The sequence below is a fragment of the Dama dama genome, chromosome 2 (genome assembly GCF_033118175.1).
Source record: "Dama dama isolate Ldn47 chromosome 2, ASM3311817v1, whole genome shotgun sequence".
NCBI classification, from domain to species: domain Eukaryota; kingdom Metazoa; phylum Chordata; class Mammalia; order Artiodactyla; family Cervidae; genus Dama; species Dama dama.
Genome location: NC_083682.1, coordinates 2,400,354 through 2,415,560, shown reverse-complemented (window position 1 = coordinate 2,415,560; position 15,207 = coordinate 2,400,354). Strand labels below are relative to the sequence as shown.

General features: G+C 60.8%; 1 protein-coding gene across 1 annotated transcript; it reads left to right on the top strand.

Moving 5' to 3' along the window:
* The first annotated feature begins 12,121 nt into the window (after positions 1-12,121).
* PHLDA2 (pleckstrin homology like domain family A member 2) lies at positions 12,122-13,203 on the top strand. The gene is made up of 2 exons (XM_061156353.1): positions 12,122-12,630; positions 12,894-13,203. Exon 1 carries the CDS (start codon positions 12,179-12,181, stop codon positions 12,617-12,619), a length of 441 nt encoding a protein of 146 aa, XP_061012336.1. The 5' UTR covers positions 12,122-12,178; the 3' UTR covers positions 12,620-12,630; positions 12,894-13,203.
* Positions 13,204-15,207: the final 2,004 nt, after the last annotated feature.

Sequence of the window (15,207 nt, the reverse complement as noted above, 5' to 3'; positions counted from 1 at the left end):
GTGGGAGTGCACACCAGTACATGGCGACACCTGTGCGGGAGTGCAACAGGTGCATGGGAACACCTGTGCAGGGGTGCACACCGGTGCATGCGAACACCTGTGTGTGAGTGCAACAGGTGCATGGGAACACCTATGTGTGAGTGCACACCAGTACATGGGAACACTTGTGCGGGAGTGCACACCGGTGCATGGAAATGCCTGTGTGGGAGTGCACACTGGTGCATGGGAACACCTGTGCGGGAGTGCACACCGGTGCATGCAAACACCTGTGTGTGAGTGCAACAGGTGCATGGGAACACCTGTGTGTGAGTGCACACCAGTACATGGGAACACCTGTGCGGGAGTGCACACCGGTGCATGCAAACACCTGTGTGTGAGTGCAACAGGTGCATGGGAACACCTGTGTGGGAGTGCAACAGGTGCATGGGAACACCTGTGTGTGAGTGCACACCAGTACATGGGAACGCCTGTGCAGGAGTGCACACCGGTGCATGGAAACGCCTGTGTGTGAGTGTAACAGGTGCATGGAAACACCTGTGTGGGAGTGCACACCAGTAAATGGGAACACCTGTGCAGGAGTGCACACTGGTGCATGGGAACACCTGTGTGTGAGTGCAACAGGTGCATGGGAACGCCTGTGCGGGAGTGCACACCCGTGCATGGGAACACCTGTGTGGGAGTGCACACCGGTGCATGGGAACACCTGTGTGTGAGTGCAACAGGTGCATGGGAATGCCTGTGTGGGAGTGCACACCCGTGCATGGGAACGCCTGTGTGTGAGTGCACACCGGTGCATGGGAACACCTGTGCGGGAGTGCACACCAGTGCATGCAAACACCTGTGTGTGAGTGCAACAGGTGCATGGGAACACCTGTGTGTGAGTGCACACCAGTACATGGGAACGCCTGTGCAGGAGTGCACACCGGTGCATGGAAACGCCTGTGTGTGAGTGTAACAGGTGCATGGAAACACCTGTGTGGGAGTGCACACCAGTACATGGGAACACCTGTGCAGGAGTGCACACTGGTGCATGGGAACACCTGTGTGTGAGTGCAACAGGTGCATGGGAACGCCTGTGCGGGAGTGCACACCGGTACATGGGAACACCTGTGTGGGAGTGCACACCGGTGCATGGGAACACCTGTGTGTGAGTGCAACAGGTGCATGGGAATGCCTGTGTGGGAGTGCACACCCGTGCATGGGAACGCCTGTGTGTGAGTGCACACCGGTGCATGGGAACGCCTGTGCGGGAGTGCACACCGGTACATGGGAACACCTGTGTGGGAGTGCACACCGGTGCATGGGAACGCCTGTGTGGGAGTGCAACAGGTGCATGGGAACATTTGAGTGCACACCAATGCATGGGAACACCTGCGCGGGAGTGCACGCCCGTGCATGGGAACGCCTATGAGGGAGTGCACACCGGTGCCTGGAAACACAGCTGTGTGTGAGTGCACACCTGTGTGCGGGTGCCCAGTCATGCCACGTGGAGGCTCCCAGCTCCACAGGAAGCTGGACGGAGGCCCTGCAGACTGCGGGAGAAGCACTGGGATGGCCGCTTTCTGCGTCCCCTCTGGGGAACCATGTGATGGCGTGGGCAGACAAACTGGGTTTGCCTCAGGGCAGTCAGGGTAGAGGGCGGCATGTTGAGACTACTCAGAATGCGGCACTGGGTTTTGTTTCCCTTGTGGGGTAGGAAGGGTGGGCGAGGGTGCCCGGTGCTGGGGCTTCAGGCTGCCGCTCGGCTGTCCCAGGCACACTTGGCAAGGCTGCTGCGCAGAGCCCTGCCGCTGTGCCCTCCCCACCGAGCGCTGGGGCTCAGACCCCACGGCCCCTCACGGGCCCCCGGGTTCGGTCAGGCCTTGCCATTGGTGCTGGAAGGTCACAGAGCATCCAGGAGGTTTGCCCAGAGCCATCAGCCCGGAGGCAGCAGGGCAGTGGCACTCTGGTGGCCTGACCAGTGTGCCCGGCTCTTCCTGGAGCTGCAGCTGCCTGGGCCCAGCACTGCCCATGCGGTCAGGCCCCCGCCTCTGTCCCCTGACTGCCGCAGGCCGGGTAGAGCTTTGATGGCCAGGGCGCCCCACCCGGCCTTCACGATGCTCCTCAGGGGTTCCCTCCCTCCTGTGGTCTCTGCCGTGAGGCTCACCAGGCCCCCGTTGCTCTGTCGCCAGCCACAGGGCCTGGTTCCCTGCCTCCCTCAGGGCCTGTGCCTCATCTGTCACCGTGTCCTCAAAACCGACGGGTGGACTCCAGGTCCAGCAGCCACTCTGACCCCCTCCTCCACCAGCCTCAACACCCCAGCTTCTGGGAGACGCGCAGCCCAGCACCCAGCCCTCGGAGGGCAGGAGCCCGTGGCTAAAGGCAGCAGTGACCGTGCACCCCACATGGGGCGACCCTTGACATCAGGAGCCCATCGACACGGGGATCTCAGAAGTGGCACCTGAGTGGGGCCTGGGACACGTGTGCACACTTGTCAGAGTCCCTCGCGTGGTGGGGTGTGGTTGGACACTTCACTGTAGCTGAGTTTTCACAAGCCCCACAGATGGGGGTGGTTCCGGTTTTGCTTTTACGGGTTGGGGGTTTTGGCCCCAGGGCCTGGCGTGGGCACCAGACCTCCCGGCCCCTGCCTCACCCTGGTGGCTGGCGTGCTGTGTCAGTTCATGGCCTCCACTCTGGGGCAGGGCCCCCCAGAGGCCTGAATCACTTCTTCCAGGGCCCAGCCATCCCCCCAGGCCCACGGGTTCCCCCTTCAGTCTGTGCCACAACAGGGCCAAGCTGACTCCACCCAGTGATTCCTGCTCCCTGAACTCCTTCCAGCCAGTGGGGCAGGGGTGGGTGGGCTCGCCCCGGAGGTGGGCAGCTAGGCTGGGGAGGGGGAGGGTGGAGACTCGGCTCCCTGACCTCTGGCATCCGCTCAGTCTCTCCTCCCTACTTCCCCTTTCTGCCACCAAGCCCCCAGTGGGCTGGGCAACACTGGGTGGGCTGCAGAGACCCGGTGGGACAGGGACCACCTCCAGTTGTGCCACCAGCCAGGCCCCTGGTAGAAGCAGGCACTGTGCCGAGCATGGGTGACCCTTGGCTCCTGGTTGCCACACTGGACCCGGTCCTGGCCTCCAAGCCCTCATGAGCAGCTTCCTTCCTGTGGGGGCAGACGTCCTCCCGGCCCCAGGCTCAGAGGGCAGGGCCACGTGGGCAGCGGGAGGCCACAACCCCAGACCCAGCCATCCCCCCACTCCCCCCAGAGTCGCTGGCAGGCAGTCCCCCACAGCAGGAGCTCTGTGACCCTCCTGGCCTGGGCAGGCCTCTGATCTCGCCCTGATGCTTTGGACACCTCGTCCTCCTCCAACCCTCCTCACAGCCCTGGAGCCTGTCTGTGGATTCCCACCAGGCGCTGGCCCTGGAGACCCCCATGAGCCCTGCCTCCTCGGGCCACCGGGAAGGTGAGGCCCGGCTAATACTCCAAGGCCAAGGCACCGTGGTGCGCCTAGGTGCAGCCCCCGCCCGCCCCAAGGTGTCACTGCCGGCCCAGTCACCGGGCCCGTCTGGCCACACCGACAGCTCGGGGAGGTGGCCAGATGTGGCTTTCCACGACAAGCCGACAGCCTCGGCCCAGCGGGGATCCACGCTTGTGGGGCCTGTGGACCTCGCACACGCCACGAACAGCCTCTGTGGCTCCTTCCCCAGGGGCTCCCCAGGGACCCTCCTGCAGTTGGGCGTGCCCACCTGGCCGCGGCCTGCCCAGGTCTTGGTTCTGCATCTGGGGCCTGAGGGGACCCATCGTTTCCTGCCTTGGGGACTCAAGGGGCGACGCCGGGGTGCGAGGCCAGAACCGCCTCCTTCCCAGACCCTGGGTACAGGGCTGGCTGCCCACACCACCTCCCCAGAGCCTGCAGGCTTAGAGCCCTGGGCCTCTGTTGGGCTGGGGCGTCCTCCTGGGGACAGGGCTCCTGGGGACAGAGGCTCCTGGGGGCAGTACTGAGCCTCCGTCAGGCTGGGGCATCCTCCTGGGGACAGGGTACCGGGGGCGTGTTTCTGGGCTCTCCTTCCTCATGAGGTACCAGGGTGGGGGCAGGGCAGATGGCTGCAGAAAAGGGTAGGGTGGGAAGGAGGCAGGGGAGTGAGTGCCAGGACCCTGGTCCTCCAAGTGGGAGGCACGAGGGGACACCTGAGAGCATGAGGTGCCTGGGCTGGTCTGAGGGGCCTGGGGACCCAGGGCTAGGGTGCCCGGCCCCTTAGCAGCTCATGGGTGGGGGCCGAGACAGGGCTGGCAGCTGGCAGGGGCCTCGTGCAGAGACCTGCCCGAGACTGCGGTGCCCAGTGAGAGGCCAATGGGCCAAAGAAAGCAGAGCTTCCACCCAGAGGAGGGGCTGAGGGGACCCCCTGGCCAGGTCCCTCCCCACTGCGGCTCCCCTATCAGCCGCCTCCTGGCTGCTGCTCCTGCCACCTCCTGGGGCAGCCCAGGCCCCTCGGAACATCCCAAGCCTGCTCTCCTCGCCTCTGGCTCTCCTCCTGGCCAGGAAGTGTTTACTTCCAGACCACGAGGAGCTCTGTCTCCTTGTCCACGCCTGGGGAGAGCCAGGTGATGTGGAGAAGCCCTGCTCACCCTGAGGACCCAGCTCAGAGTCACCGGCAGTCTCAGTACCACTGGCCAGCTGATGACCCCATCCTTCTGTCTCACACGGGCTCTCATCTGCCAGCCAACTGGCTGCAGGGGAGGGTGAGAGTGGGTGGGCGGGGGTGGAGGCAGACTCAGTATCAGACCCCCTGGGGGCTGTGTCAGTGTCCTGGGGCGGCCATCACAAACGACCACAAAGTGGGTGTTGTACTTTTATGGCTCTGGAAGCCAGAAGTCCTGGATCAAGGTGTTGGTGGGACCACATCCCCTCCTGCCAAGGCGCTACGGGAGGAGGGTCCTCCCACCTCCTCAGTACTTGAACTGAGAACTTCCAGATGTACAAGTTGGGTTTCAAAGAGGCAGAGGAACCAGAGGTCAAATTGCCAACATCTGTTGGATCATTGAAAAAGCAAGAGAGTTCCAGGAAAACATCTACTTCTGCTTTATTGACTATGCCAAAGCCTTTGTGTGGATCAAAACAAACTGGAAAATTCTTAACAAGATGGGAATACAGACCATCGTATCTGTCTCCTGAGAAACCTGTATGTGGGTCAAGAAGCAACAATTTGAACTGGACATGGTACAACGGACTGGTTCAAAATTGGGAAAGGACTGTGACAAGGCTGAATGTTGTCACCCTGCTTATTTAACTTATATGCAGAGTGAAGTTAAGTGTTAGTTGCTTAGTCATATCCAACTCTTTGCAACCCCATGGACTGTAGCCCATCTGGCTCCTCTGTCTGTGGAATTCTCCAGGCAAAAATACTCGAGTGGATAGCCATTCCCTTCTCCAGGGGATCTTCCCAACCCAGGGATTGAACCCAGGTCTCCTGCATTGCAGCTAGATTCTTTACCATCTGAGCCACCAGGGAATCTCTTATATGCATAGCGCATCAAGCAAAATGCCAGGCTGGATGAATCACAAGCTGGAATCAAGATTGTCTGGAGAAATATAAAAAACCTCAGATATGCAGGTGATACCACTCTAATGGCAGAACGTGAGGAGGAACTAAAAAACCTCTTGATGAAGGTGAAAGGTTTTTTCCCCACAAAGCTGGCTTGAAACTCAACATTCAAAAAACTAAGATCATGGCATCTGATTCTATCAGTTCATTTCAGTTGCTCTGTCATGTCCAACTCTTTGTGACCCCATGGACTGCAGCACACCAGGCTTCCCTGTCCATCACCAACTTCCAGAGTTTACTCAAGCTCATGTCCATCAAGTCAGTGATGCCATCCAACCATCTCATCCTCTGTTGTCCCCTTCTCCTCCTGCCTTCAATCTTTTTCAGCATCAGGGTTTTTCCAATGAGTCAGTTCTTCACATCAGGTGGTCAAAGGATTGGAGCTTCAGCTTCAGCATCAGTCCTTCCAATGAATATTCAGGACTGGTTTCCTTTAAGAGTGACTGGTTTGATCTCCCTGCAGTCCAAGGAACTCTCAAGAGTCTTCTCCAACACCACAGTTCAAAAGCATCAATTCTTCAGTGCTCAGCATTTTTTTATGGTCCAAGTCTCATATCCATACATGACTGTTGGAAAAACCATTGCTGTGACTAGCTGGATCTTTGTCAGCAAAGTAATGTCTCTGCTTTTTAATATGCTGTCTAGGTTGGTCCTAGGTTTTCTTCCACGGAGCAAGTGTATTTTAATTTCACGGCTGCAGTCACCATCTGCAGTGATTTTGGAGCCTAAGAAAATAAAATCTCTCAGTTTCCATTGTTTCTCCATCTATTTACCATCAAGTGATGGGACCGGATGTCATGATCTTCATTTTTTGAATGTTGAGTTTTAAGCCAGGCTTTTCACTCTCCTCTTTCACCTTCATCAAGAGCTCTTCAGTTTCTCTTCGCTTTCTGCCACAAGGGTGGTGTCATCTGCATATCTGAGGTTATTGATATTTCTCCCGGCAATCTTGATTCCAGCTACAGAGTACATCATGTTAAATGCCAGGCTGGATGAAGCACAAGCTAGAATCTGGTCCCATCACTTCTTGGCAAATAGAAGGGGGAAAAGTGGAAGCAGTGATAGATTTTATTTTCTTGGGCTCCAAAATCAGTGAGAGTTGGACCATAATGAAGCCTGAGCACCGAAGAATTGATGTTTTTGAATTGTTGTCCTGGAGAAGACTCTTGAGAGTTCCTTGGACAGCACGGAGATCAAGCCAGTCCATCCTAAAGGAAATCAACCCTGAATATTCATTGGAAAGATTGCTATGAATCTGAAGCTCCAATACTTTGGCCACCTGATACAAAGAGCCTACCCAATGGTAAAGACCCTGATGCTGGGAAAGATTGAGGGCAGGAGGAGAAGCGGGCAACAGAGGATGAGATGGTTGGATGGCATCATCAAGTCAATGGACATGAATTTGAGCAAACTCCCGGAGATAGTGAAGGACGGGGAAGCCTAGGGTGCTTCAGTCCATGGGGCTGCAAAGAGCTGGACATGACTGAGCGAATGAACAACATCCATGGATGGGCACTGACTTCCACTTTTGGCTGTTGGGATACTGCTGTGAACATGGGCGTGTGACCGTGTATTCAATTCTCTGCTTTCACTTCTTTGGGGAACAGGCCCAGAAGGGGGGACTGTTGGATGACATGATAATGCTATTCTTAATTTTTTGATGAAACACCAATACATTTTTTAAAAAGAATCAAAGGTCAGTCGCCACATCAAGAGTGGGCCTGAGGTGGTGTCGTGAAAGAGCCGTGCTCAGAACTTTGAAATCATTTCATCAGTTTCGTAACTTTTTGTATGAACAAATGGTCATTTATTCTGGAATTTTTTTTTAAGTAGTAAAGAATTTGATTAAAATATACATGACAGGGCTTCTTCCCTGGATGGCTCAGTGGTAAAGAATCCTGCTGCCAGTGCAGGAGACAAGAGGTTGATCCTGGGAAGATCCCACATGCCGCGGAGCAGCTAAGCCGGGGCATCACAGCTGCCTAGCCTGTGTCCTGGAGCCCAGGAGCCACAGCTACTGAGCCCACACGCCCTGGAGTCTGCGCACAACAAGAGATGCCACCGCAGTGAGCAGCCCACGCCCCGCAACTAGAGAGAAGCCCCCATTCTCTGCAACGAGAGAAAAACCTGTGCTGCAAGGAAGACCCAGCATAGCCACTAAAATTATATATATATGTAGACATATACACATTTACAAAAAAAAAGCCCAGATGACACAGCCCCACCCGACTTGCTGCCTGAGACTCTGCGGCCCGGTGGCTGGGAGCAGGATGCCCTGCCTGTCCTCGGACAGCACCGCCCAGGCAGCCGAGCACCGTCCAGAAGGTGGCAGTCATGCCTGCCCATTCGCCCTCTCTCCTTTCCTGTATTCTGCTCATATGTTCGTCTGAGCGTCCAGAAATGTCCCTCGTCTCCCAGCTGGCTCCCCTCTCCTCTCCCCACTCCATGACGATGGGAGAAGTCCTCCTCTCAGCTCCCGCAGGCCTGGACCTGCCCACCCCTGTCCCCACCGCAGGATGTCCTAGCTGTCCAGTCAAGGAAACAGTCTCCACCAGCATCAGTTACTCTGACCAGAGAGCTGAGTCTCTTGGGCAGTAAGGCGGTCCACTCACGTCCAAAAACATTTCCTAAGCACCTGGGCTGGGCCCCGAGGGTCCCAGAGACTAAGACATTTGTCTCTGCCTTTACAGAGCTGGCAGTGACTTCTGAGCGGGGTACTGACGATGAACAGGAGTTCGCCAGGGCCCTGGAACCAGGTGGGGACAGGCCTCTTGCCTCCTGCCCTTGGACCTCTCACTTTTCCCAGGCCACAACTTTGAGGAGAAGGATTGAGGACAGGCCTGAGTCACAGGCCATGGCCAATGGGCTGTGTCAGGCTCAGGTCATGTGGTGTCAGGCCATCTCTCAGATCCTGCAACTCCAGGCAGCTTGGGCCTCCCCCACCCTCCCCAAGCCCGCACTAGAGCAGTCAATGACACCCCAAGTTGCGTGCTTGGTGAGAGCCGGCATGAGGTCGTGCCTGGCAATCCCCGAGGGCTTCCTGGAGGAGGGGGACTTCCAGGCAGGGGAGCAGGGGATCCTTCCTCAGGGCTGTCCCTGGGCACTGCCGCCCGTGGGAAGAACATGGCAGGGAGCCCCAGGCTCGGGGCTGCCGTGACGCGCAGCTTCCTCACGGGCTGCCCTTTGCCAGGCTGGTTGTGCCGAAGCCTGGAGGCCTGGCCTCGTCACCGCAGGGAAATGACCTCATGGGGAGTTTTGAAGAGGTGCCCTCGCTCCGCCCCAGCCTGCCTGACACCCTCACCTAGCTGGAAAGGAAGGCAGGAGTCCCCAGCCGGATGTTTGGGGACCAGTCTCTGTCTGCCTGCTGGAAGGGGGTCCCCTTGGCTCCCTGTGAATCCCGGAAGCGGCCCTTGGATAAATATTAGTAAACTTAGCTCAGACCAGTGCTGCCTGACGCCGGTGTCATGAGGCAGGGCCCCGTGAACACCCCCCAGCCAGCGCCCGCTCAGCCCCAGTTCCTGCCCCCAGGCTCAGGGCACGGTCGGATGCATTTGGGGCGCACTGGCTGGCTGTGTGACCTCCGCTGAGTCACTCAACTTCTCTGAGACCCCTTCTCTGTTCCTTGCAGAACCAAGAAAGCCTCCCTAGTGGCCCCCAGCTCATGGGGTGACCCGGAGGAAGAAAGCAGGGCCCACACTGGCCTCCCCGAGGTGCCAGGCCCCATCTCTCAGGCCAGGGCTGCCCCCTTGCCCCCAGTACCAACTCAGCCCAGAGCCCACTGGGGCCAGAGCTCCCTGTGGGTGCAGCCCGAGTCCACACTGCACGCCTCCGTCTTGGGCAGGAAGCCGGCCTAGTGGGTCCTCCCAGGTATCAAATGGCTTGGGAGTTGTCCCCCTAAAAGACCCTCATGGGGGGTGCAAGGTCAGCCCTTTGCTTTGTCCTCATGTTCCAGAGGACCCTCTGACGGGCCTGCATGGGAGGCGGGAGCAGGGTCTCCTCCTTGCTCCAGGCTCACACTGGCCTGGCTGAGTCAGGCGGGCAGACCTCTGGCTGGTGGGGATCCCAGGCCCTCATCTCTGGCTGGTGGGGGTGCAGCTGCCTGGTGGGGGGTGGGGAGGGCGGTGGTGGGCTCCCACCCAATGACCTGCCCTCCCAGCTCCTGCGGACCCACCTTCAGGACACTGCCCCCAGGCCGCTGGTCACTGGCTGGCCCTGGGGATGCCTGGCTAGTGGGGATGGAGAGGAGCGCCAGGTGGGCCTGCTGCTCACCGCCCGCTTGGCCTCACCTGGACTGCAAGTCCTCCACACCCTTCCTGCCTCTCTCAGCTCGTCCTCCCTGGGGCTTCCGCTCCACGTCTGAGAAAAGGGGCACGAAGAATGCCCCCTGGGACCATGGCTCAGCTGGCTCCTCGGGAAGCCCTCTCTGGCACCCTGCCCTCCCCAGGGAGACTGCCAAGCCATCTTCTTGGGCCCACGACCCCCAGCGCCCTCCTTTCATGTCTCCCTCCCCCCCAGCGAGTGCTCCCCAGGCAGGCGGGTGTCCTTGCTTCCCCTCCAGGCCCCAGGGACCCAGTAGGTGCTCAAGCAACGCTGAGTGTCTGCAGTGTGCATCATCCTGACTGAGCTTCCACTGCCTGGCGCCTGGGTCGGGGTAACGGCCAGAGGGCCTCAGAGGGGTCCAGGCAGGGTGCCAGGCACCCAGCCAGCTCACAGTGGCTCCCTAGAGGCAGTGGTGGAGAGCTCGGCCCTGGTCTGCCTCCCTGCGTCCCCCAATAGCCCAGGACACAGAACCTGGGGAAGGAGGGTCAGCAGTCTCACCACTACCAGGCCTGCTGGGATGCTCTCAGTGATGCGGAGCTCACCCCTTACAACTCTGCCCTGTGCTGCCTTGAGGGGAGATGTGTCTCCCCACCCCCCACCCACCCTGTGCTTGCTTCATCCTTGGCCCGCTCCCCTGCTCCGCGAGCCTGCCGATTCCTGCTCCCCCGTGCTGCCCACAGCCTGACCAGCGGTCCCTGTGCTTGCTCTCTGCTCCCTTCCACCGGCCAGAATCCTGGGCCCAACCCCACCTCTCAGCTGCGCTGCCCTTCCACACCCCTGTCCATCCGCTCAGGCCTGGCCTGAGCCGCCCTTCTGAGCCAGCCAGTGGCGCCCCTTATTCCTCACGGTGACCCTGCAGGGCCCGTGCTGGGACCAGGAGGCGGAGCCAGGGCAGGTGGCGGAGGGCCGGCTGGCTCAGGGTGGCCTGCACCCAGGAGGTCCCACATTTGGCTTCATGCTCCGCCTCTGCTGCCTTGAAAAGGTTATTAATCCTTTTTGAACCAGAGTACCTGCGTTTCCACTTTGCACCAGGAGGTGGGGTGGCTGTCACACCCAACAGGACTCAGCTCACCTTGCTCCCTTCGCTTGGCAGGACCTGCCCAGGTCATAGCCAGGTAGGCTGTTTTGAAAGTGGGGGCCCTGGAGCAGGTGGGGCCCCCACAGATCAGATCCCCTCTGTCGGCTGGACCCCCACACCTGGGAGCCGGCAGGAGCTAGCAATCACTTCCTGCTCCTGTTAAACCCTTTAAAGGAGGAGGGTAAATAAGACTAGTCTGGCTGGCAGGCCATGATTCGGCCACCCCCACCCCAGCCCAGGCCGACCCCCTCCCCGGGGAGGCACCAACCCCTTTCCCGCCCCCTAGACTACCAGGCCCCCCTGGCAGGTCCCCGTGTGTCCTCCCTCCCCGGACAGTGGAGAGGCCTGGAGGGCCTGGGAGGAGGGCTGACCCAGGAAGGGAGCTGGAGCAGCCTCACCTGCCCTCACGCTTACTGGACACTGCGGGGAGCTGTTCTAGCACTTTCCGCGGGTTGCCAAATCTAACAAGTGGCTGTGGTCTCTTAACAGGAGTGAAAACTGAAGCTCCTGACACCTGCTCTCCCGCTGGCCCGAACCAAGGAGGAGAGGGCCGGCGGGCAGCAAGGTGGGAGATCAGCCCGGCTGGGGAAGAGCCCCTGGAGGGTCTCCCCAGGAGGGACCCCCGGACGTGGGAGGAACGTGGCGACCGCTGCCTATGCCCCACGAGCCCTGCGCTGGGTGTCGGGGCGCCTGGAAGGTGGGGGTCTGGGCCCCGCCATCAACCCTCCCCAGACCGGGCTCCTGGCCGGCCCGGGCTGCGGGCGCTTGCCGGGGTCTCCCGGGCAGTGAGTCACAGCGGGCAGAGCGGGCCGCCGCTCATTCCTCCGTGGGGCCGGCGTCCCGGGCGGGATGAGGACCCTCAGTCGCCCCACCGGGCTGGGGGCTTGCTGGAGCGCCGGGGAATCGAGGGAGAGGGGCGCAGGCTGCAGACACGTGGACTGGGATGACCTCGGGTGGCCCGGGGCTAGGATGCCTTGTGCAGGCCCGGGGCTACCGCGGCGGGTGGGGCGGGGGCCGGGGAGGGGGAGGACGGCGGGGGGCGGGGCCGGGAGGGGGCGTGCCCGGGGTGGGGGGGGCGGGGCGCGCCAGGCGCGGACCCTATAAAACCGGCTCCCACGCCGCCAGAGCACCAGAGCGCTTTGCTCATCCTGCCATCCATCGCTCGAGCGTCGTCTCCCTCCAACCGCCAAGCTGGCCAACATGAGGAGCTCCGGAGAGGTGCTGAGAGAAGGCGAGCTGGAGAAGCGAAGCGACAGCCTGTTCCAGGTGTGGAAGAAGAAGCGCGGCGTGCTCACCACCGACCGCCTGAGGCTGTTCCCCACCGGCCCGGGCGCGCGCCCCAAGGAGCTCCGTTTCCACTCCATCCTCAAGGTGGACTGCGTGGAGCGCACCGGCAAGTACGTCTACTTCACCATCGTCACCACCGACCGCAAGGAGATCGACTTCCGCTGCGCGGGCGAGAGCTACTGGAACGCGTCCATCACACTGGCGCTCATCGACTTTCAGAACCGCCGCGCCCTGCAGGACTTCCGCAGCCGCCGCGAGCGCGCTGCGGCCGCGGCCGCCGCTGCTGCTGCGGCCGCCGCCGCAGACGCCGCCGCGGAGCAGGAGCCCGAGACCGAGCCGGCCGGCCAGTCCTAAGCCCCGCCGCGGTGAGTGCCTGCCGCCCGCTCGCCGGCTGCACGCGGTCCTGGGGGAGGACGGTTTCGATCTCGGACGTCGGGGGGGAGGTCCTGCCCCGTCTAGGTGTCGAGAGGGGACTGAGTGCCGCGCCATCGCGGCGCGCCTGGGGCGCGCGGCAGGAGATGTCACTTGCATCTTCGGTGTAGGGGCCTCGGGAGACCAACAGGCTGGACCCCGGCTGGCTCAGCCCTCAGGCTCGGGCACAGCTCCCTGAATCCTTCTCTCTCCACAGGACCATGCGGGCCGCACCGTCGGGAGCCCAGAAGATGCCCAGGGAGACGGGAGCCCAGAAGATGCCCAGGGAGACGGGAGCCCTGACAGCACCACTTGCTGACTATGGCAAGCATCTAGCCGGTGCTGCTCCACTTCACACACAATGACCTGTCCAAGCTGATTCACTGAGCCTCACCGAGCCCCCTGCGTGGGCTATTAGTTGTCTATGTATTTTTGTCAATGGTACCCACATATCCAAACCATCCGTCTTAACATTTGTATTTCACCACCATTCCAAATAAATAGCTCGATTCTTCTCTTTCCTATCAGCCAGTGTGTGATGCAGTGAACTTTCTGTGGGAGGGGAGACGGTGGTCCCTTCAAGTGGGTGTCGTTGGGGGGAGCGGCCACCCCAGGTGTCAGAAGGGCAAGGAAACGCGCTTTGAGTGCACACGGTCATCTGCCAGACCCTGGTCACCCTCTCCCGAGGTGGGGGAGTGCTCTCCGGGGGCCCTGGCTCACTCCGGGTGTGAATGGGGAGGCCGGGACCCTGCTTGCTGACCAACTGGCCCTGTGCGGCCCGTGTGTCTCTCCATTCGAGCGGCTCTTGTGTGCCTGACCCCAGTGGCCCCTCCTGCCCCCTCTTGCTCACCTGCCTATCCCTGAAAGGAAGCCCACCTGAAAGACTGCCCACCTGCTGCTCCCCTCTTAACCCCACCCCGGGCTGGGCCAGCTGTCAGGCCCTGCTGGCCCATACCTGACGTGTGGGGCCAGCGAGGCGGCCAGTGCTTCTGGGCAAACGGGAGAGCGGTCTGCGCCCTGGGCAGGAGGCTGAGGGCGCCGAGGGGCCTGGGATGTGTCATCAGGAGGGAGGCCTGAGATCCCTGACCAGAGAGCAACTTCCACCCTTCCAACTCCAGAAGTGGGGTGTCCAGGGTTGCCCCCCAAGCCTTGGGATGGGGAGGGGAGATGTGTCCTTCCACCTAGAAGTTCTGTTGGTGATGAAGAAGCCAAGGATGGAAGAACAAGATGGGACAGCGATCCTGGCCTGGCTAGGGCACCTTCACGTCACCTTTGTGGCTGGAGGGAGCCAGGTGTGGGGGTGGGAGACGCCGAGGTTGGGGGAATGAAGGGCCCCAACTGGGCCTTAATGTCAGTCTTACCCTGGACTGGGGTGGGGGCCACTGTCACAAGACTCCTGACTCACTGGGTCACTGGGGTCAGGCTTGGGAGGTGGGGCAGTCCTGCTGGGAGGCTGGGTGCTGGGTCCAGAGAAGAAACCGTTCCTGCGGTGAATGTTTTCCTCCACAACAACACTCTGAGGCCCCAGGGCAAATGGGAGGGGGCTCTTTCGGAGAGGAGAGGCCAGCTCCAGGGCCCCCACTGACCCAGGGGCACCTCCATCCTGCACCACCCTGGAGATCTCTCCAGCCAGAGCCTCACCAGAGTGGATGACGGAAGTCAGAGAGTGAGGCCCCGGTGCCTCACCAGTTCTGGTGGGGCTCACGGGGGGTGGGGGTGGGGGTGGGGGGTGGGGTTGGGGTCTGACTGAGCACTGGGGCTGGGAGTGTGTGTGTGTGAGAGCGAGAGTGTGCACGCATGTGGATCTCGGCTCTTGGAGGCTCCTCCAGGAGGGGCCATGGAATATTCCAAGTTTAATAGCTTCTGTTAAAAGTGGCCTGTGGGGGAAGGGTGGCCTTCCTGGTCTCAAGGGCATCTGCAGACACCCAACAAGGTTGTCCTCTCCACGCTGGTTCTCGGCACGGCAGCCGGCAGGCCTCACTGTGTCTGATGCCCCTTCGCCATGGGACTTGGGCTGGAGGTGGGGGGCGGCAGAGGAACGGCTCATCGGTTCTCAAGCCTGGAGGCCTGGCTCTCTACCCTTTGGGCTCCCCAACATGAAACGAGGGTTCTCTTCTTTGACCTCTCCCCAGGCCTCAAATGCTTGACCTTTTAAAAACAACCCTGTCCTCTTTCTGTTCCCCAGTGGAAGCAACTTCAAGGGCTATGGAGGGTGTGCAGGCAGCGTGTGCTTGGCAAGGGGTCGGTGTTGGGGCCGCGGGTGAGCAGAGAGTGCCCTGTCTCTGGAGACGTGGGCAGAGTCATCTGGACGGCAGCAAGAAGGACTCCTTGCTGGCCTGGGTGGTGGACTCCAGGGCCGGGACCCACCTCATGCTGGGGTGCTCTTGGGCGATTCTTCTCTCCCTGGACCCCTGGGGCCCAGCTGCAGGCCCTATCCTCCAGGAAGCCCTCCAGCCTCCAAAGCTGCACCCCACCCCCTCCTTAGATTCCCTGTCCAGCAGGCAGGCGCCTTCAGAAACCAGGCTGCGAGA